This window comes from Mustela nigripes, chromosome 8, assembly GCF_022355385.1.
Source record: "Mustela nigripes isolate SB6536 chromosome 8, MUSNIG.SB6536, whole genome shotgun sequence".
In the NCBI taxonomy this organism is placed as follows: Eukaryota; Metazoa; Chordata; class Mammalia; order Carnivora; family Mustelidae; genus Mustela; species Mustela nigripes.
In genome coordinates, this window is record NC_081564.1 from 15,316,750 (window position 1) to 15,338,737 (window position 21,988).

At 43.8% G+C, this 21,988-nt stretch overlaps 1 protein-coding gene across 7 annotated transcripts in view; it reads right to left on the reverse strand.

Moving 5' to 3' along the window:
* CIT (citron rho-interacting serine/threonine kinase) overlaps positions 1–21,988 on the reverse strand; it is a 166,940-nt gene that overhangs the window by 24,287 nt on the left and 120,665 nt on the right. For 3 of the 7 annotated variants that reach the window (XM_059408549.1, XM_059408552.1, XM_059408548.1), the window contains 8 exons: positions 19,030–19,227; positions 18,356–18,576; positions 15,746–15,881; positions 13,289–13,393; positions 6,025–6,165; positions 5,252–5,359; positions 3,398–3,560; positions 2,955–3,119 (listed from right to left, as the gene is read on the reverse strand). In XM_059408549.1, coding sequence (XP_059264532.1) covers positions 2,955–3,119; positions 3,398–3,560; positions 5,252–5,359; positions 6,025–6,165; positions 13,289–13,393; positions 15,746–15,881; positions 18,356–18,576; positions 19,030–19,227 — 1,237 coding nt within the window. The remainder of the gene's footprint in view (positions 1–2,954; positions 3,120–3,397; positions 3,561–5,251; positions 5,360–6,024; positions 6,166–13,288; positions 13,394–15,745; positions 15,882–18,355; positions 18,577–19,029; positions 19,228–21,988) is intronic. The other 4 variants (XM_059408553.1, XM_059408550.1, XM_059408554.1 and 1 more) reach the window with 3 other exon arrangements.

A 21,988-nucleotide genomic window follows, 5' to 3' on the forward strand; every position in this document is an offset into this window, starting at 1 on the left:
CTTGTGTTCCCTCTCTTACTGTGTCTCCTCTCTCCAGCAAATAAATAAATAAAATCTTTTTTTAAAAATGCAGGAAACAAATGTTGGTGAGGATGTGGAGAAATAAGAACCTTCATACACTGCTGGTGGGAATGTCAAATGGTGTGGCCACTCTGGAAGACAGTTTGGCAGGCCCTTCAAAAGTTAAATTTAGGATTACCCTGCAATGGTAGAGATGTAGCCACAACATACAACATTCACAGCAACATTATTTATAAAGGCCAAAAATTGGAAACAACCCAAATGATTATCAGTGGATTAGGAAACAAGATGCACTCTCCATACAATATAATTTACTCAACCGGAGCAAGTGAAGAACTAATAAATGCTTTAACATGGCTGAATCTTAGAAGGATTACGCTCAATGAAAGAAACCAGACAAAAAAAGCATCCGGTAGGATCTCACTTATGTGAAATGTCCAGAGTAGCAAACCTGTTTGGCTTGGTGGCTGCCAGAGGTCAGGCAGAGGAGAGAACGGGGAGTGTCTGCTATCAGGTAGCGTGCTTTTGCGGGACAGAAAAGTTGAGGCCAAAAATGTCCCAAAATTATGATGTGGTGGTTGTACAACCCTGTGCACTTGATAAAAAACATCATACGCTTCAAATGTGTGAATTGTACGGTATGCGGATTTATCTCAATAAAGCTGTTAAAAAGCCATTACAGCAGATTAGTTACAGAGTGTGAAACTACTTTAACACTAACAGATGCATCTAGATTTATAGAACTCAACTTCAAATCTCCATTATCCAGTTATCAGGAGTTAAGTATTTTTAAAGAACAATCTACTGGCAGAAGACAGGCTAAAAGAAAGCAAAGATGTTTGTGGGCCTAAGTAAACATATGTTTTTAAGTCAAATGTTTACAGGTACTTTAATCACAGAAGTTTTGTTTTTCAGATGAACCTCATATGTGGAAGTTTTTAGAATTCAGTTTAAAAATCAGTTCTTGGGACACCTGGTTGGCTCAGTGGGTTAAAGCCTCTGCCTTCGGCTTAGGTCATGATCCCACCTGGGATCGAGCCCCGCATTGGGCAATCTGCTGAGCAGGGAGCCTGCTTCCTTCTCTCTCTCTGCCTGCCTCTCTGCCTCCTTGTGATCTGTCTGTCGAATAAATAAATAAAATCTTAAAAAAAAAATTCGTTCTTAATTACAGAATTTCTAGTTATTACATACATAAAATGACTGAAGAATTCTCTCCTCATGTCCTGTTCTTTCATGAAGAGCCTCCTCTGGTGAAAAACTCAATGTGTAAGCCTTAAAAATTGAATTCTTACATTTATATACCAGTCTGTTAAAATAAGAAGGTTGCTTCCTGCAACACATCCCTCAACTTAATAAGCCCCCCTCTCCACAGTGACCTAATTAAATACTGCTTTAAATAGCAAAGCTCAGGACCCAAATTTCTGAATCCAAATTCTGCACAGAACATGGCCTCCATCCTTGATCAGAAAACCCTAAGGAATAAATACACGCGCGCACTCTGGCCCGGTCAGTGTGTAGCACACGGGAAGCAGGAGCCTGGGACCCTCAGACCTTCGCCGGCTGCTGCTCTGCAGAGCCCAGGCAACAGACACCACGGCCAGACAGGTTTTCTTCCCCTGTGTTACCATCACCATCACGATGCGTTTAAGAGTAAAGCTCTTTGATTCAAAGTGTTACGGAAACATAGGAAATAAGACGGCATCATCGCTGGAGAGAAACCAATGTTGAAGAAAACCCACCAACACACCAAAATGCCATCGAGATTTGCCACTAACACCCGTTACACTGTGATACTGTGATGCCACCATGAAGCTCTGCTCTATGATCTCCTGAGACCTTCCAAACCACCTTCCTTGGCCTTTTTTTTTTTTTTTTTTAAAGCGAGGCAGTTTGCCACAGGCAGCGCCTCATTTGGGTGCGTCTGCAGTCTTAGAAGCTTGACCACATGACATTCTCCTATGAATGGACCCTGAGAGCTTGTTTGAAGGTTCGAGCAGGGAAGCTCAGCTACTCATATACCCTTGACCGAAGAACAGTCCTCCTCTATCCGGGAAGGCCGTCACCTTTGACCGAGTGTGCGGCTTTGTTGGGGGACGCACACGGAGCTGTGAGGGAGGAGGGGGACACCTGCCTCGCCAGCCAGATCAGCTGAATCAACCCTGGTGATCAACAGGGTGACAGATGTCACAGCCAGATCGCCCTCACAATCTAACCTTTTTTTTTTTTTTTTTAAAGTCCTTTTCCTTTCTAGGCAAACAGAGTACTTTTAAGTCCACAAAGAAAACTTCTTACACTGTTGGTAAGAATATAAAATGGATCAAACCTCCGACACTCAACATGCAAATAATCTCTAACGCAGGGAGTCCTTTCCCCAGAGCTAACCCTGCGGCCGCAGCACCCACAGAGGCGCAGGATTCCACTGCAGGGCGCTCCTGCCGAGGACAGACTGGAAACAACCCCAGCACCCATGAGCAGGGGCTCGTCTAACGGGTGAGCCACGTACCCATGCCAGTGACTACCATGTAGTCCTCTCGGAGGACGAGGTCCAGGCACAGGCATTCATAAACAATCTAAGATAGGATTTTAAGTGAAAGAAAGGTGTTTTGCAGGGTACAGCATAGTGTGCTGTGATATTTACAACAGAAAAAAGGGCTGAGGAAAATATGCCTATTTTCTCATACTCTTTAAATATAATTATATAAGACACATGAATACCATGACATGTGCCTACGTGCACGAACTGTTGCAGGAAGAATGCACTGGTGGTCTCCAGCTCAGCGAACTGGCCTGGGACGGGGGAGAAGACAGACTTCTTACTCTTCAGCATTATCACCCTTAATATTATTACTTGTCACTTTCACGATATGTCTGCATTATCTTAGTCGACTAAAAACGATTTTCAGCGGAACTCCAGTGGCTCCTTGAGCACGTACCCTCTGGAGTGGACGACTCCTTTCTGCGGCTAGATGGCGGGGCCAGCAGGCTCATGGCACTGGGCTGGTGCTCGGGTGACCGCACGATGGCGGACATGGCGATCTGCTGCCTCGCGGTGGCTGGCGTAGATGGGTGTGGATGGTCTGTGGCCTTCCGGTGGGCAGCTGGAGAGAGACCAGTCCAATGTCTTTTGGTTAGCTGGGCCACCAAGAGGCCAAAACCAAGCGGACTGCCCCTGGGCTATCTTTCGAGGACCCAAGACCAAAAGAACATGCATCATGCCGAACGGGCAATACCAAGGACGCTGTGACTCGTTCAGACTTGGGACGTCTGGACTGAGAGCTTTCGGGCCACCAAGACAGATGCTGAACTAGTATGACCAATCTGCTTCAGGTGGGTCCTCTGCCTTTCCCCACAGACCCAGCATAGCGAGTGCCCCTACCTTCCTCCCGGGCAGACCGGAGCTCGATGCGGGTCTTCTGAAGGGCTTCCTCTAGCTCTGCGCAGCGAGCTTTCTCCTTCTCCAGAGCCACCTTCAGCTCATTGTACTGCAGAGGAACCTGTGTGGGCAAAGCAGGGTCCTCTTTCCGTCGACTAAATAAACCCTAGCAATGGAAACAGAGATATCTCCTAACTCCTGGAAACTGGCACTTGAAACTAGCTAAAGGAACTCTGACTCAAGAGGAGCAAACCACGAAAGCCAGGAGCATACTCACTGTAAGCGGATTTAGTAAAAATGGCATGTGAAGGGGGGAAAGGGGAGACTGAGCCACAGCCCATTCCAGCCGGCTGGAAAAAAATAGGGTTTCGCAAATTTTCAACAAGAGGGCTCAAGATGCTTGAACTGCCACCACCTCTTCCTTTAGCATTCCCAAGAAGGAGAGCCATTTCCTGAGTCTTTACCCTCAAAAAATGGAAGTGGAGGATGGAGTCAGGAGGGATGGTTCGGAAATCACTCTTGCTCCGCGTTTGTCTCATGATGCTTAGTTACAAGACACAGAGATGAGGGTTTAAAAAAAAAATTTTTTTTTTAAAAAGGAGACCAAAAACCTGACTAGTAAAGTGACATCAAAACAAGGGGCCTACTCAAAAATTAAAAAACAACAACAACAATGCAAATGGAAAACACATACTGGACACGGAGGGAAAAAAAGGAAAACACAGGGAATAATGGGACTGAAAAAAACCAGAAATCAATGGAAACACCCTAACTACAGCACATGACACAGTCAGATAACAATCGGCTGTTAAAATAAAAAAAGATTCAATATCATAAAAGAAGATTAAATATCGTCAGCATAACAAGCAGAAACACGGCAAAGAACATCCCTTCCCGGCAGCCCCCAGAGGAGGACACTGCTTCTGAAGGCTGTCCTCGCCCCTCATAGTGCAAACAGCGCTGGCCCCACGGGCCCCAACTGCCTACCCCAGCCCCCTTTCACGTAATCCAAGTCAGAGGGGGGCTGCCGCTGCTCCTCTGGGGCAGGAATGCCTTTGGAAGCAAACTGCAAGCTCCTTAGAGACCTTTTCCAGCTGAGAACACCTAGCCAAACCTCCTGGGGTTGGGGGCAGGGGGGCTCGCTGGTTTAGGGAAGTATGTTTTGGGTGTAGTAAAAATCTTCCCAGGTGCATCTACATAGAACCCTGTCCACAGTTGGATTTTTTAAATTTTCTTTTTGGTCACAGTTTTTCATTTGTTTGTTTATCACAATTTTAAAGGGGAGCGGCCCTCAGTGGAGGGCCTAGCTATCCAGTCAGGCACTGTAGGCAAGTCACCTCAACTCCCTGGCTCCCGGTGTCACACAGGCCTTTGTCAATCAAAAGGACTGGGCTGGGTAATTTCGAGTCTTTTCTAGAGCCCTGTACCTGTGCCCTAAGAATCCTTCAACAGAACTGAGGACCCCCCTCTCTCTCTGTCAAATGCCGAATCCATGTCCTGTAATCTCTATAGTCCTGTACCTGTGACCTGCTAATCTTTCTGGAATCGTGTACAATGACCTCCATATAAACCTTTCTGTGTGCTGCCCACCCTCCCACATCCCAGCTGCTTAGGAAATCAGATACAGGCACTATAATTTTAAAGGCCACGAACACAGAGCAGTGTGTTACAGTCTTGATTAATGACATCCCTTCTGTAAGGACTGTTCTATCTCAAAACCTCTTTTCAACCCAGTATAAAACAAGAAAATGTGCGTTTTGTTTTCTTTGATATTTCTCCAATTATCTATCACAGTGGTATTTAATGAATCACAATGGCTGAGCAAAAACTCTCCACTTTTCAAACACGAGGACCCACCTTTTTCTTCTTAGCGGGCTGGTCCATTTTGGCTTGCAGAAAGTCAATGAGTTTGGTTTGTTGAGAAATAGTACCTTCCATTTTCACCTTTTCGTGAGAATAGAGAACCTAAAAATTCATAAAAACAAAAATAAGCTCAGCCCTCGAAAGAAAGATGCTTTTAAATTTGGTACTTAAGGGGCGCCTGGGTGGCTCAGTGGGTTAAGCCTCTGCCTTCAGCTCAGGTCATGATCTCGGGGTCCTGGGATCAAGCCCCACTTCAGGCTCTCTGCTCAGTGGGGAGCCTGCTTCCCCCACCCCACCCCGCTCTCTGCCTGCCTCTCTGCCTACTTGTGATCTCTCTGTCAAATAAATAAACTAAAACTTAAAAAAAAATTAAAAAATAAAAATAAACAAATAAATTTGGCACTTTAAGAAAATAAAAAAACTAAGTCACGAGGATACTAGCTTATGAAAATTCAACACAGACCACACTGGGCCAATATTTACTTACTCACTCCTTTTCTTATGGCCAAAAACAAAATTTAAAAAAGGACTGATAGATGGATATGCATACGGGGGAAAAAAAAGTCAGGGGTTAATATTAGAATCTCAGAGCTGGTATTACAGGTATGCTCTAACTTCTCTGAAGGTATGGAAATTTTCATAATGAAATGTGGGGAAAAACACGCAGTATAAAGAGATCACTCTGATCATTTCACCAGGTGGCTTTCGGCCATGACGCTTTGCATCCGCAGACAATTTCTAAGTAAATTCCCTCTGCCGGTTCTCACCTGAATGTTTTCTAGCTGGTATTCCAGATCGCTCCTTTCCGTCTTCAGCAGATCCGCCCGGTCCAGAGCTTCTTGCAGCCCTTGAGTCAGACGGAAGATGTGGCTCTTCTGCATGTCCATCTGCTGCTGTAATTTGGCTTGCTAGTGGGGGGAAAGGCCAGAGTCTCGATACCACGGACAATACAACTCATGTCCCCACTGTTCTTGTCATCAAACTAATCGCAGGCTTGGCGCCAAATTTCGGCTTCTGAAATCATCTCCTTCCAGAATTGCCGACTGTTTTCTGTCCCCGACAGACGTGTGGCACAGTTAAAAAGAATGTGCCCCAAATCTTGGATGGCCAGCAAGTCACAGGATCCCCACTGTAAGAGGAAGACCAGGCCGCCGTGTCCACCTTTCCATTCGGTTACAGTTAAGGACACGTGGCCCATCTGAGTTGACATCAAAGATGCTGTGAATTACTGCCATGACAGCTAAGCTCCAGTCTGCCTTAGCTTTGCTTTGTAAGGTCTCAGATGCTATTCTGAGAGATCGCTTTGTTCAGGCAGTGTGGATGTGCAAAGGGGAATCATGTCACCTCTCATTTTAAGGAGTACCTCCTCAGGGTGAGGGACCCCCAACCAGGACACAGATAGCCACAATCACAGGAGATGCTTCTGCAGTATGGGGAGGAAGAGGAAGAGCCCAGATTCAGCACAAGAATCAGTAAAAACCCAGGGGGCCGGTGGAGGCAGGGGGGATCACTTCAGTGTTTTGGAAATAGTTCTGTGCTGAAAATCTCTCCGATTTTTATAATGGAAGTCAACGAGAAAATAAGGCAGGCTATAAAGATGCTGGTTTTATGGCTCTCTTTCCTAAAATGCTTCTGTTTCTAAAAAAGCAGGAGAGAGCAGCTACCCTGATGAGACACCACCTGATGTCATCTGACCCTGGGGTGACAATCTAACCACTGTGTAGGCGGCCCTATTACCCCCTCCCGTGGTGGTCTAGAATCTCTGCAGACTCTAGGACAGAGCTCCCCAGGAGAGTAAACACGGCCATGGGCATTTTCCGACAGGCCACAGCAAATCTTCATGTCCTCAGCCGTAGAAGGCCAAAGGCCACCAACAACTTCAGACTTGGTGACCCTCTTCATTCCATTCGCTTCCTTCAACCTATGTTTTTTTTTTTTTTTTTCTCTTTCCATCTCTACTTCTCAATGGCCCTTCCTCTTGAGGGGAAGCGGATTCCTTGAGGCATCACAGTGTGGTGGGATGAATGTACGCTTTGGAATGCTACAGACGCTAGTATGAATGAGGACTCTAACATGTACCAGTCATAGGACCATAGGGCAACTCATATTGGCTCTAGAAGCCTTGGTGTCTTCATCTGAAAGTGGGTATAATGACCCCCCCCCACCCTGGCGACTGGGCGATGTACTGAGCGCCAGTGCCCAGTGTACCATAGATGCTAAAATCAAGGCATTTTAGTAATCTTTCTCTCTTCCATTCCCTCCATCCGGTTCAGACTCCCCTCTCCCTACCCCACTGGCTTCCCTGTGCAGACCTCCTCCACCAGCCTCCCCTCATCAGTCCTCCATAAAGCAAGAGATACTGTCATCAACCAGAGACCACCTGGCCTATATACCAACCTGGAATTTCTGACTCAAACCACAGAAATTCCTAAAATATTGTGGGGGGGAGGGGAGCAGAGAAAACAGCTAAAATTACCTCTTAAAGGGAGCTATCAGTCCCCTACAGCGCAAGTGATTTCCGCAAATTACCCTCTTTAGTTTCTTCCCACTATTTTAGGACAACATTAATTACTAGGCAGGAAGCAGAGAAACAGGAGCTGGGGACAAGAATTGGTTTGGGGACAGCCGGGCCCAAAATATTTCTCTAGAACAAATGCATCAACTGTCCGTTAGCTTTCCAAGAAACAGGCTGCTTATTTACTATAATAAAAAACAAGTAAGAGTGGCAGGTTGGTGCTCAGCGGAACATTTTTTCAAAACCGTTTACCTGCTTCCCAGAGAGGAGCAAATGGGGGCTATTCACGGGTCAGGGTCCGACCGGAAGGAGAGGCTTAGCTCTGTGCTTCCATCTGTCCGACAGCCTCACAAGGGGGACAGGAGACTGGCAGGACGCACGGAGGAGCTGGACCCCAGAACCAGAGCACCAGACAGCCCTGGTGGCTGAAAGGATGGATCAAAACCAACTAGATTAAGTTCAAAAGGGCAGTATTTTTAAAAACACTGACTGATAGGGGAGCCGGGGTGGCTTCGTCAATGGTGAAGCATCTGCCTTCGGCTCAGGTCATGATCCCGGTGGCCTGGGATCCAGCCCGGTGTGTGTTGGGCTCCCTATTCAGTGGGGAGTCTGTTTCTCCCTCTGCCTCTGCTCCTCCCCGCCCTGCTCATGATCCTCTCAAATAAATAAAATCTTAAAAAACAAAAAAACCAAAAAAACAAAACATTGACTGATAAACATAGAATATAAAGATATTTATTCAAAAAAAAAACCCAAACCTATGGGACAGTCAGTGGGTATCAATGATGCAACAAAGGTACCCAAAGAGCCCAGGGTAATTGGCAGAGGTTTACAGAGCTTGGAATGGAGCTGGAGATGTCCCACAGTACTCCATGTTGTTCAGACCATGCGGACTTCTAGAAAGTCTCTTTGGAAAGATAAATCTATCAGAAAAGAACATTTCAAACTTGGAGGGACTTGAAATGTTTCTCTTAGGAAAGGCAGGGCAGTCTGGAGTGGGAGAGCGACTTAGATATCTAAGTGACCATCACAGAGATAAAAGAAGTAGTTTTCTCATAGAACTGTCACATAGGAGCCAATTCATGGAAAGTATGCAGAAGGGCACCGGGCACATAGCAGTTGTTAAGGAAACATTATTTTTTAAATTATCCATTAAGTAATTTGATCACTAATCAGCATTAATCTCTTCATTTTGGTTGGAAATATCAGACTGCTCTATTTTCAAATGTTTCAATGAAATAGAACCAGTGGCTGAAAGTTACAAGCTTTAGTTCAAAATGAGACAGGACTTCCTGAGAATTAAATTTACTGGAAAAAGTGGGTTGGCATATCCAAAAACACTGTGCACTCAGGCCGAGGTCCAACCAGGAGCCCTGGTGGGGAATGTTGGGGAAAGGATTCTCTCTGCCTTAAACAGGTTAACTTGACCAGAATTAGCAAATGGATTTTCATCTTTGTCATTACTTCCGATGGACTGATAGCAGCTGTCAAGTGCCATGTCAAAAAAGGTTCTGAAGCCATTTTGGGCCCAAGAGGAAAGATTTAGAAGAAATGTCCATTAGCAAAATCTGCCAGGGGCAGGGATGAAGAGGACAATGGAACAAGGGCTGGAATTTGGGTTGCATGACATAAAAAACTCTTCCCCATTCTGAGGCCGAGATTCTGGCCCCCTTTATAGGTCTCTGTACCTCATGAAGAGGATACTTGGATTAACTGAAGAAAGAAGAAAGTTGAGCAAATACAAAATGGGAAGAGAGACAAGAACAAACTGATGGCTACCAGAGGGGAGGTGAGTGGGAGGATGGGAGAAATGGGGGATGGGGATTAAAGAGGACACTTATCAGATCACACACACACACAGACACACACACACACACAACAATATCTCTTGATTTCAAGATGCGTTATAATCAGATGGTCTGGTAACAGAACAAGGAGAGACATGTAGATGACTCTATAACAAGAAAAGTTAACGAGGAGGGCACCTGGGTTAACCCATTGCCTTCGGCTCAGGTCATGATCCCTGAGTCCTGGGATCGAATCCCATATCGGGCTTCCCCTGCTCTGCAGGGAGCCTGCTTCGCCTCTCCCTCTGCCTCTCCCCCTGCTCGTGCTCTCTTTCTCTCTGTCAAATAAATAAAATCTTAAAAAAAAAAAAAGAAAGAAAGAAAGAAAATTTAATGAGGAAAAGAATCTTTAACAAATGGTACTGGACTAACAGGATAATTCTATGGAAAACAGTGAACCTGTCCTCTCATACCATACATAAAAATTAACTCAAAATACTTCCCAGATCTCCATATGAAAGATAAAACTATAAAACTTCTAGGAGTACAGAGAGAAGAAAGTATCTTCAACTTTAGGGTAAGCATAGATTTCTTAACTAGGACACAGAAAAGAAACCATTTTTAAAAACTGATAAATCTGACTTCATAAAAATTAAGAACATTTGCACTTTGAAAGATACTGTTTTAAAAGACAAAGCAAGCTACAGACTGGGTGAAAGATTTACCATCCATATATCTGGCAAAGAGTTAGTATCAAAAAATCTTTGGGGTGCCTGGGTGACTCAGTGTGTTAAAGCCTCTGCCTTCGGCTCAGGTCATGATCCCAGGGTCCTGGGATCAAGCCCCACATCGGGTTCTTTGCTCCATGGGGAGCCTGCTTCCCCTCCTTCTCTCTCTGTCTGCCTCTCTGCCTACTTGTGATCTCTGTCTGTCAAATAAATAAATAAAATCTTTATAAAAAATAAATAAGGGGCACCCAGGTGGCTCAGTAGGTTAGAGCCTCTGCCCTCGGCTTGGGTCATGATCCCAGGGTCCTGGGATCGAGCCCCGCTATTGGCTCTCTGCTCGGCAGGGAGCCTGCTTCCTCTTCTCTCTCCGCCTGCCTCTCTGCCTACTTGTGATCTCTGTCTGCCAAATAAATAAATAAAATCTTTAAATAAATAAATAAATAAAAATCTTTAACAACTTTACTCAGAAGTAATTACCCAAAAGATCTGAACTTACACTTTCCAAAAGAAGATATATGAATGATAAAGACATGAAAAGATACTTATCATCTTTCATTATTTAAAAAATGCAAAGTAAAACCACAATGTGATATTGTAATTGATACACTAGAAAGACTAAACAATGCCAAGCATTACAGTTTGGAACTGCTGTTGGGCATGCAAACTGAAACAACCACTTCGTTATCAACCTATACGTGGGATCCAGCAATGCTCCTTCTAGAGGAATGAAAACATATCTACACAAAGATTTGCCCACAAGTTTTCACAGCAGATTTATGTATAATAACTAAACACTGGAAACTATTCAAAGAATCATCAACAGGGGAGCGGATAGATTATGGTATACCCATACAATGAATTACTGCTTAGTAATAAAAAGCAATGAACTGCTAGTGCATTCACCAACACAGACAAATCCCAAAAAACATGCTCAACTAAACCAAAGAATTGAAGAGCGCTTGGGTGGCTCAGTGAGTTAAGCGTCTGACTCTTGGTTTCAGCTCAGGTCATAAGCTCAGGGTCACAAAATGGAGCCCCAAGTTGGGCTCCAACCTCAATGGGGAGTCTGCTTGAGATTCTCTCTCTCCGTAACCCCTTGCCCCTACCCCACTCACACATACTCTCTTTCTAAAATAATCTTTAAAAATAAAAAAAGAAAATAAAGAATTCAGATACAAGGAGTATATATAGTATGACTCCACTTCTAGGAAATTCTAGAAAAGAAAAGCTATCAGTAGTGACAAAGATCAAGCAGATCTGTGGGTTCCTGGAGCCAGGGTGAGAAGGTATTGACTAGAAGAGGCATAGGGAAATTTTTGGATGATGAAAATGTTTTATATTTTCACTGTGTTGATGATTAATCAGGTGTCTCCACTTTAAAAAAAAAAAAAAGTATCAAAAAAAAAAAAAAGAACACTCAGTTTAAGCCCTTGGTCACATGGTTATAAAGTGCAGAGCAGGCCCAGGGGTCCTAGCCACATCCTGAACGATGAATATCATTCTTTGTTTCGTAATGGTTTCAACTGTCAGTGAAATCTGCCGCAAACTCAGTGTCAGCCAGATGTCTGTGCTCAAAACTCTATCTGCGAGGTACAGACTGGGAAGCTGGAAATGTTCTCGTGTCGTTTGGAAGTGAGAAGGAGGGGACTGAATCAGGATCCCAGCCTGCTATTCCAAGACTTGTCACTGAGTCACCATGTAACCTTGGACCAAAGTGTCGAGCTGTCAGAACCAATTCTCTTCCTTTGGAAGGAAAATAGGACCAGGCAACATCACTGATTATTTCTGTTCTGTTTCCAGCATGTGCCTAAGTGGGGGCGTTTGTCTACTCATTCCAGATAAAAGACCATCGTTCTTTACTTGGCCACCAGGTAGATCTTTAAATTTTTATGACAGCGTTCTTATCCCTGCCTTTGGTGAACTTCCCTGTGTGTATATGATTAATTTTGTTGTAAAATCTTTGTTGTGGTACAATATACATAAAATTTACCATTTTAACCATTTTTAAGTGGACAGTTGCTCAGCACCAAGGACATGTTCGGTGTTAGGCAACCGTCACCGTCATCCATCTCCAGAACTCTCCCAAACTCCCACCCATTTTTTTTACAGTCTCATTCTGTAAAATATTTCATACGCACCTGCGAAATTTTCACCACACTTTTCAAAGTTAATAGCTTAGCAATGTTATTTCTATCAGCAGGGTCCTTCGGGAGGCATCATATAATAAAACCTCAAGTAACCAGAAAAGGCGACCTGGTTAACTGAACTATCAGGTTCACTATGGGCTAAAGAGAACACTCTTGGAGTCCTGTTTCTCATTAAATGTCTTTAGAAAGTATATTTGTCCTGGTTGGTCAGTTCTAATGAACAAAGCAGAATCATTAGTGATTCAATATATAAGGGAGGGCTTTGGCTGGGAGTGGGAAGTAGTTATCAACTTAAACAGAGACTTTCAGATTTCTGCTAAAAGGTCCAGGAAATAATACAAGGGATGGGTTCAGGAGCTTTCCATTCTATGTCTCAAACGCAGGGCCTAACTTTTTTTAACTGAATTAAATGGATGATCAAAAGTCTTCATGACATTTAGTACATAGCATAAATCTGGCCAAGTCCCTGCCCTGTGCATGAAGCCAATGTGCACAGATGTTTATTAGCCCGAAAACCAAATACACTTTAGATATTAACTCTAAAAGCACAATTTCACTCAGTATTCAGTCACCCGTCTATTTAACAAACTTCCATTTGGCACATACTCATTGGTGCTCAACATTCTTTTAAGCACCACATGAGTGGATGCAAGTGACAAAGATCTTTTGGCCTTTGTGACACGTTCTTCGAACATGGTAAATGCCTTCAGAAAAGTATTACGTGACCACTTTACTCTTTCTTGAAAACTCAAACTTCAAAACAATGATGTCTGATCTGGATCTGACCACTTAACACATCAATTTTCACCTTCAGAATTCTACTTGGCCCGGTTTCTCAGGTGTCACAGACTCACCTCTTCCAGAAGCCTCTGTTTGAGCTCCCGTTCAGTCTCCAGTTTCTGCTGTAAACTGCGGGCGTTCATTTCAAGCATGGCATGTTTCTTCTCCAGGTCATTGAGCTGGGCATTTGGAAAAATTGGCCATAATATTATATTTAGGAATGTCAATGCTGATGACTTTTGCAAATACCCCCAAATTTTCACATGTAAAGAATCAGGTTCTGAAAATCAGAGTATAAGTATTGTTTTCTAGGAGTGCCTGGGTGGCTCAGTTGCTTGAGTGCCTGCCTTTGGCTCACGTCATGATCTCAGGGTCTTGGGATTGGGCCCCATGTTCAACAAGGAGTCTGCTTCTCCCTCTCCTGCTGCCTCTGCCCCTCCCCGACTCATGCTGATTCTCACATGCCCATGCTCTCTCTCTCTTGAATAGATAAAATCTTTCAAAAAATAAGTGAATGAATAAATAAATATTGTTTTCTAAAAGTATAACACAAAGGTCCATGTCACAGCTAAGCCTTATATGGGGATAGGGTTATTTCTAAGGCACGGGTCACATAAAGAGCTATGACAAGTTCTAAGACAAGGATGATCACTTTGACTGAAATTAATTAAGTAATCAAATGCTGAATGCTTACTATTTGCACAGCATGATATCAGGGCTCTTAAGGATGAAAAAATGGACAAACTCTCTTAAGAATCTTACATAAAGTCCAAAGGCAGAGAGCAGCCCATAACTAGACATGTACACAAAAAAGGATTGCTTTGTCATGTAATATTTTTGATAAAAGGGGTATGGAGAAGAGAAAGTCTTCCTGAATTACCAGTTGTCTAGAAGAGATTACATCAATATCTGGACTCCAGTTTGTTTTTTATTTAAAGTGAGTTCTGCACCCAGCGTGGAGCCCAACTTGGGGCCTGAACTTACAACTCTGAGATCAAGACCTAAGCTGAGATCAAGAGCTGGACACTTAACCGAATGAGCTACCCAGGCACCCCAATATCTGGAAACTTAAAGGATGGGCAGAACTTTGCTATGGATACTCTAAGAACAATCAAATAGAAAAAAATATTCAAGTTCAATCACAAAAGTGTTCCTTTACCTCTAAATAATATACTAATTTCGTAACGGGTTAAAAAAGAAAAAAGTAAGCCAGTATCAAGGAACTCCAGAGTGTTCCTGAGTGGCAAGCTGTAGCCTTGAATCCAATAATTTTATTCCTGTGAAATTTTATTTTTGTAAGAAAATAATCATGGGTATCCATAAAGATTTATAACACCACAACAGAAAATTGAAAGAAGCTCAAAGTTCCAACACAAGTAGAATGATTAAATGATTAAATAGATATTTCTGTGTTGTTGAGGTTTTTTTTAGAACTACACATTCAAAACACTGATCAGTCAGTAACTGAGGAAAAGCCCCTAGTTCTATGGTGTTTTCTTTTTGAAGCTATAAATTTGTTTACATAATAAGAATCTATATTTATTCTGATAGATCAGTGGTGGATTGCCAGTCATCTTTTCCTTTATTTCTCTCAGGTTTCTAGATCTGTCACAATGACCCCAAATAGTTACTTTTAAAATCATGAAATAACAAAGAGTTACACAAAATACGAAATTCAGATTCTTGCTTTATTTTATGCGTGTGTTTGTGAAAAAGCATGTGTGTGTGTAAGCCTGGGTCTATACATGAAATTTCTTTGATCTGCATTCTTGTTATCGGGAACACTGGAGCATCTATTTGAAATCTCTTTCAAGACTTAGATAAACCTCCAGAACACGGCACGTGCCTGTTTCCAAAGTAGAATACTGAGGACTCACATGGTCATCAGGACTCACCCTGGCCTCGGAACAGAGAGAGGCCAGGCTGCCCACTGTGGCAGCAACGGAAGGAGCATTAGTCCTTGCCATTGAGCACTTCCCAAGAACACTCAACATTAAGGCCTGCGACCAACCCAGAGATTAAATCTCAAATCAGGTGCCAGAAAATGAGAAAGCAGTGTGGCCAGATCAGAATCCAGACCTCAGGGGCCCGGATAGTCACCTACAGACTGTGACACACCAGTCCCCACCACACCTCCCACACTCTTGCCAACCCAGGAGGCCCATATGGAGCCTGACCCTGCGATTTGACAGGACAGAGTAAATGTGCATTCGTGAAATATGCAGACCGTGGATTGCACCTGTCCATGGGTCAACTATGCCTTCTAAAAGAGGGAGTTAGAGGCAACTGGGTGGCTCAGTGGGTTAAAGCCTCTGCCTTCAGCTCGGGTCATGATCCCAGGGTCCTGGGATCGAGCCCCATGTCGGGCTCCCTGCTCAGCGGGAGTCTGCTTCCTCCTCTCTCTCTGCCTGTCTCTCTGTCTACTTGTGATCTCTGTCTGTCAAATAAATAAATAAAATCTTTAAAAAATAAAAAATAAATAAATATAAGATGGAGATGCCCTCCTAAAAGCAGAAGGGATGGGCGCTGACCTTGTCGGAGAGGCTCTCAGCCTTCAGCTTCTGCTCCTTGAGGGCCTGCTGCAGAGCGAGGATCTCAGCCTTGTGCTCCTTCACGGCCAGCTCCACCACCTGGCGGGACTCGGTGATCCGCTGGTCGGCCCGCGCCCTGCCAGGAGAGCACAGGCCCATTTCAGAAGCCCCCCAGTCACCAGTCCAGAAGGAGGAAGTGAGCCCATCTCTGATCTCGATAAGCAACCGAACAGGTTACCGGCTGGAGAGAGGCCCAACCCAGATTCTCAGTTCCAAATTATGACTTACTTTCTGACTGCTTACAGAGGGAAGATTTGACCCACTTTAGACCTTGGGTAAAAATACTCTTAATAGTTAAAGTTCCTATGAGTACTCACTTGGAAAGGCTGAAGGGGAAAAGGCAATTTTCCAAAAACAACTGGACTGAATGGGATGTCGCTAGACTGTCAGAACCTCCCCTGGGAGCAGAAATGGAACGAGGTCCTCCGAGGAACCACAGGAAAACTCAATCAAAGAAACGTTTCCTCTCCTTAAAGTCTGAGCAATAAGTTATATGTTTGGGGTGCTCATTAGGAAACTGAAACTCGAATCTGATGAACGTATCTATAAATAAGGTTAGAAAATAGAAAAAACAAGAACTAAGCTAGAAGAATTGCTGCCATTCCCCATTTAAGTGTTGTGTTTTGGTCCTTCCATACCTGGGCTTATACAGTCTCCTGTACTGGCCCGCGCTCTCCTCCCCTACCTCCCCTACCTCCCCTCCCCTGCAAACCCAAATCTTACTCAGCCTTCAAGGATGAACTCAAAAGACCACATTCTCCCTAAAACCTTGCTCAACTTCTCCTCTTGCAAGGAAGCTCTCCTTGTTCTAGATCCAAAGCATAAACGTACTCCTCTCCTGGCACACCCCACTCTCTATTTGAGGTGGTAAATACCCGAATGCATAATTCATCTTCTCCATGAGACTTGCCTCTTGAGCAGAAGAATTAAGAATTATATTTTACTCATCTCGGTATCCCACGTAACACCAAAATAGAGGGGCGGGAGGGTGGGGGGAGAGAAGAAAAGCCAAGATCTTTCACAACTGTCCCTGAAAGTACACATGAAATGTCTTCCTAAGCACAGCCCATAATTATACCTTCCATGTGAAATGCGTGTTTCTTGATGCTGAAGTCAGCTTCCGACCCTCAAATTGGTCTCTGAGGGATTCGAGAAACAGCACAGAGAGGAGCTGCACTTGAGGGCAGAAGGGATGGGGTCTGCGTGAAAGCGACTGGAATATACCATGAAGGCTCCGGGCAAAGAGGAACAGGAGGTCTTAAACCCGCAGGCCGTCACCTGGGCAAATACCGCGCGGGAGGATATCCAAAATATGAGTAGGTCTACCGGTGTCACTCGAAGTGGAAAGAGTCTCATCTTTTGCCTCCAATCTTTTCTAGTGTAAGTGACTTAGCACACATTAAACATCCAACACATTTGGCTGAGTCTACCGTACTGTGGTCAAGTCAATGTGGGAAATGCCAAAATGAGTCCGATGCTATCCAACTAAATGTTTTGTGAGAGACGTTTCCAGGCATAGTTCATCTCAGTTAAGGAGATCAGAGGATCCCAGGAAGGTCAGTCTCAGAGGAAGGTGATATGAGTGAGGTTAAGAGGGAAGGATACAATTCATTTGTGCACACATGAAGTCATGAGCTAACTCCTGCGTGCACAGTGGAAAATGAGACCTATTCTTCAAGACCATTTATTTCTATCTGCTGGTAAACTGTCATAATAGACCCATTTTGTTAGAACCAAACACTCTGCAGCTGTAAAGCTGTCATAACCAATCTTCCCGTCGGCCATGTCTGCAGTGTGAAAGGCACCCCCCAGGGGTAGGAAGTATGTGACCTGCACTATCATGGCCCCAGTAGGAAGAGGATTCTGACTCGAAATGAAAATGGGAAAGCAGAGGAAAGATCCTGCTTGAACTTATTATTTCCTACTACGAAAGAAAAAAGCTCAACTGTTCTTGTAGAGAAGTTGTTCTTAACCAAGGCTAATGCTGCCCCCTTGGGACATCAGACAATGTCTGGAGACATATTTGGTGCCACACTGTGAAGAAGGGGTTGTTACTGGTATCTGGTGGGTAAAAGCAGGGATGAGGCTCACATTTTTACGAGGCACACGACGGCCCTCACAATAAGGGATTATCTAGCCCAAACCATCAGTAGTGACGAGGTTGAGAAACCCTGGTCTAGACAGGTGACTAGCTTTACACAGGACCGGGTTTAGAATGGAGATGGTCTTGCTACATGGTCACAATGATAACAAACGCAAGATAAGAGTTTCTGCTAAGGAAGCACTGAGCTATTTGCCCTGCTGACTCCCAGGCCTCCACATGGGGTAAAAGGACACCAGCTTTCAACATAGAATCCAAGGGACACTGGCCATACTTCCAACTAGGATGACGACCCACCGTGGTTTGCCCAAGAGTCTCCCAGCTTTAGCACTGAAAGTCTTGTATGCTAGAAACTTCTCTCAGTCCTGGGCAAGCTGGGACTCTTGGTCACCCTGTTCCTAATGCTCAGGTGATCCCATAAATGACTTTCTACAAATAGGTAGTCCCACCTGCTTTGCTTTTCGGTGTCCAGCATCCTCTGTAACTCTCGAACCCGACACTCAAACTGGGACTTCTCGTCGCCAAGGACGCTCCTCCACGCCTCCCACTGCCGCTCTTTTTCCAGCAGCTCATCGTTCAGAGCTTCCAGGTCCATGACCTGTTCTTCCAGCATCGTGCAAGTGGTCTTCAGAGCCTCCATCGTCTGCAAATCAGTACCACTGAGTTGTGCCTTGTATCAAATGAGGATTTCCTGGATGTTACTTTTGTTGGATCAGTGTCAGCAAAGTACAAGTTTCTAACTACAGTCTGAAACACAGTTTCTATAGACCCAGGGGACCAGACAGGATTGGATAAAGGGCCATTTCTGCCACCATCTTGAAGAAAGAACCCAAAGCAAGCCAAGGGGGAAGAGACTATGCTTAAAAGTAAAGGGACTCGCACTAGGCTCCCAGAACATTCTATTTTATTTTTACTTTTTTAAAAATCCAAATGAAGAGGACAACACACTTCTAAAAGCTACTTTTTCCAAACCCCCAAGCCCTCAAAACAGACATGGTGATGAAAAAGAGCCCATTTAATAGATAAGGCTCAGTCTCGGATCCCTTGGGAGAGGTATACCAGGTGCCCGCTCTAACAGGATCCAAGTGTGCCAGGGATCCCTGATACTGCTTACTGCCCTTACTTGCTTCTGGCTGGTGAGCTGCATCTCCCTCTCCGTGATCTCACGGCGAAGATGATCCACTTCGCTACGGAGCTGTGCTATCTCATCGTTGGCGCCGGAAGCCTCGTCGAGTTGTTTGGACAAGTAGAAATTTTGGTTGTTGAGCTCAGCATTGTCCTCGGTGAGCTGGTTTAGCTGTTCCTCCAGGTCTGTGATTACCTAAAGAGGAAAGGAACCCAGTTCTGCATCGAGCAAGTCCATTTGAAATGGGAACTGCTACTAGAGCCATTGATTTTAGAACCTACGTGACACTAGCAATGCACGTGCCACTTCCGTTGGCTCAGCCAACCCCGGCTGCCAAAGCCGAGCTCCCATGCCCGCCCACTTAGCACTACCACACATATGCTGTGGCGGAAAAAGAAAAGTCTCTGATTCTTTCTCACTCAGGAACCATCTGGAAGACATGGCAAAAGCAGATCAGTCAAAAGTGACTGTCATATGGAAGTGGCAACTTGAAATGAGATCAAGTTAATGGACGATAATATAATGTGGAAAATGCAAGCCAAGGACAGGCGTCTAAGAGAGTAGCATCGCAATCAGCTAATTAAACAGACGGCACCATCCACAGGACATTAGAACCGGAGATAGTCTTAGAAAGCAAAATGAAGTTCTTATCGAGGAGGACTGACTGAGAAGGACACTGAGAGTTATTTTAATACCTCGGCAATAAATTTAATTTCATGCAACAAAAGGGAAAAATTTAAAGGAAGCTCAGAATAATCCTGAAAACATTGTACCATGGCATCACTTTAATGGTTTTTATTATACAGTTAGCTATCAAAAAATGGGAAGGCATGTATATGAAATTGTCATTTTATTGAGAGATTTAATCTGGCTTTGCTAAATTATTTCCCTGCTCAATGGCAGAATGACTTTGATTTCAGTGCATTTAGCTTCCCTATTCTCTTTTCCAAGGTTCAGTATCAGACTTGCAGAGAGCTATTGTATGTAAGACTTTCGAAGTTTAAGGGCAATTTTCTAATAATAGTTGGAATGAGGCACACAGGCAGTAAATTAAATTTTATGTAACAAAAAGAAGTAAATTAAAAGGAAATGCCTTGAAGCCTACAGTTTATTAATTGTTTCCAATTTCCAAACCTAGAGTATACTTAGTTTAAGAAGTGGTGCCACTCTTTCCATGACTAATTCCCTATTTTAACCCCCTTTGATTATCAATTTTTAAAAAATCTTCCCAGGCACATAGAATTAAAGAGCATCAATTAAGGACACTTGTGCAATGTGGTTCAGAAAACAGAGCTTTTCATTTTGTTAACTGAGCTGATAAGCTTTTAATGTAGTTAAGTCGTCTAGGAATCTGTATTTTAATGTTAAAAGCCCTGTTAACTCCTAATGTATTGGTTTGAGGTACACCCTTGATTACAAGATGGGGAATGAAGGTTATCTGGTTGGGTCCTTGGCTAGGACTCCTTCTTTATCATGGAAAATGGGGGAGAAAAACTCTAAGTTTGTCATTCCTAGTGGGTAGCTATGGCTCAAAGGGATCCTTGGATCACCCTTTGGGTGACATGGTTAAATCTCCTAAAAGCAGAAACAAGGAATAAACGATGCCCGATAGTTCAACTGGTCTCCATCTTATATGTAATAAAGCCATTCCTTAAGATCGTTTCCATGCTGGACTGTAAATGCCTCCATTTAACTATTATGCTTCCTTCTAATGTCCCTGCCTGTCCCCGACCAAAAAAAACAGAGGCAAGCTGGCCTTGGAGCTTGGAGTCTGAAGCCCTAAATCCTGAACTTTGCAGGGGGCTGGGGTCTTCATTTGTGGTATGGAGGTAAATACTGTATTTACTACCTCCTCTGTTTCTTTCTTTCTTTCTCTCTCTTTTTTTTTTTAATGTTTTGAATGTTCTTTCATACTGCTCTACCTTAATGTAGACTGTGGAATACAAGGATACAAGGGATAAAAAATTAATGACCAAGACAATGTTTCATTTTAAAAATTATCATGGTGCCTCTTGCAGAGCAAAGAGACTACAGAAAATCTGCTCACATAATATACATGTGGCCAAAACAATTTACTCGCCACTCGAAGATATACCTGAGCCTTTGGGTTCTCACTCCCATTTCTTTGATTTATGGGGGAAAAAAATTGCAATTTATTATTAGCCCATTTCTGCTAACTCTTCTCCCTTCAAAACAGATTATAATGTGCTAAGGAAGAAATGCTTGAAAAGCTCAATGATGTGCCAAGATTATGATTCTCACTTCATCTGCGATGGGCCCACTGGAGTGGGAGGCATCCTTCTAGACCCCTATTGTCATCCAGTTCTCAAGGGGTCTCACATCTCTGATTTCTACTTACAGTCTGTGGCTGTTAGTTCTATATTCTACCCTCTCTATTTTGCCTGTTTGTCAAGAGGAGGCTTACGTGTTTGTGTGAAGCACCCAAACACTCATTAAAGCATTTTAACTCATCCAGACTTCTTATATATTCCTTCTGCCCAAGCCATAATATGCTTAGCTTGTGATACTATTTTGAGGTGTTGGCGTTGGGGTATTAAGTATTAGCATTAGACACCCCCACACCCATCCACACACACACATTATTGGGTTTACAGATATTGAACTGACTTGGGACACAGGCAGAAAATTAATGGTCTCCACAATTCAAAAAAAATTTTTTAAGTATTATGATAGGCAATCTGTGATGCTGAACCAGGGAATGTGCAAGGAGAATTCTTAGGTCTCCCATGTGTCCGTGGGTGTATCCTCACTACCTCAAGGGCAAATGATATGTTCATTTTATTATGAGTTTGTTAACCTTCCAAGCCCAAGGATACAGGGTAAAGAAGAGAAACTGGAAGGCTGACTCCATCTTAGCAGTGAGAAGAGGAGGGAGACAGCTTCCTAATGCAGGGCCAAAAGAGCGCTCTTCTATGCTGCTTCTGCAGATAAGAGA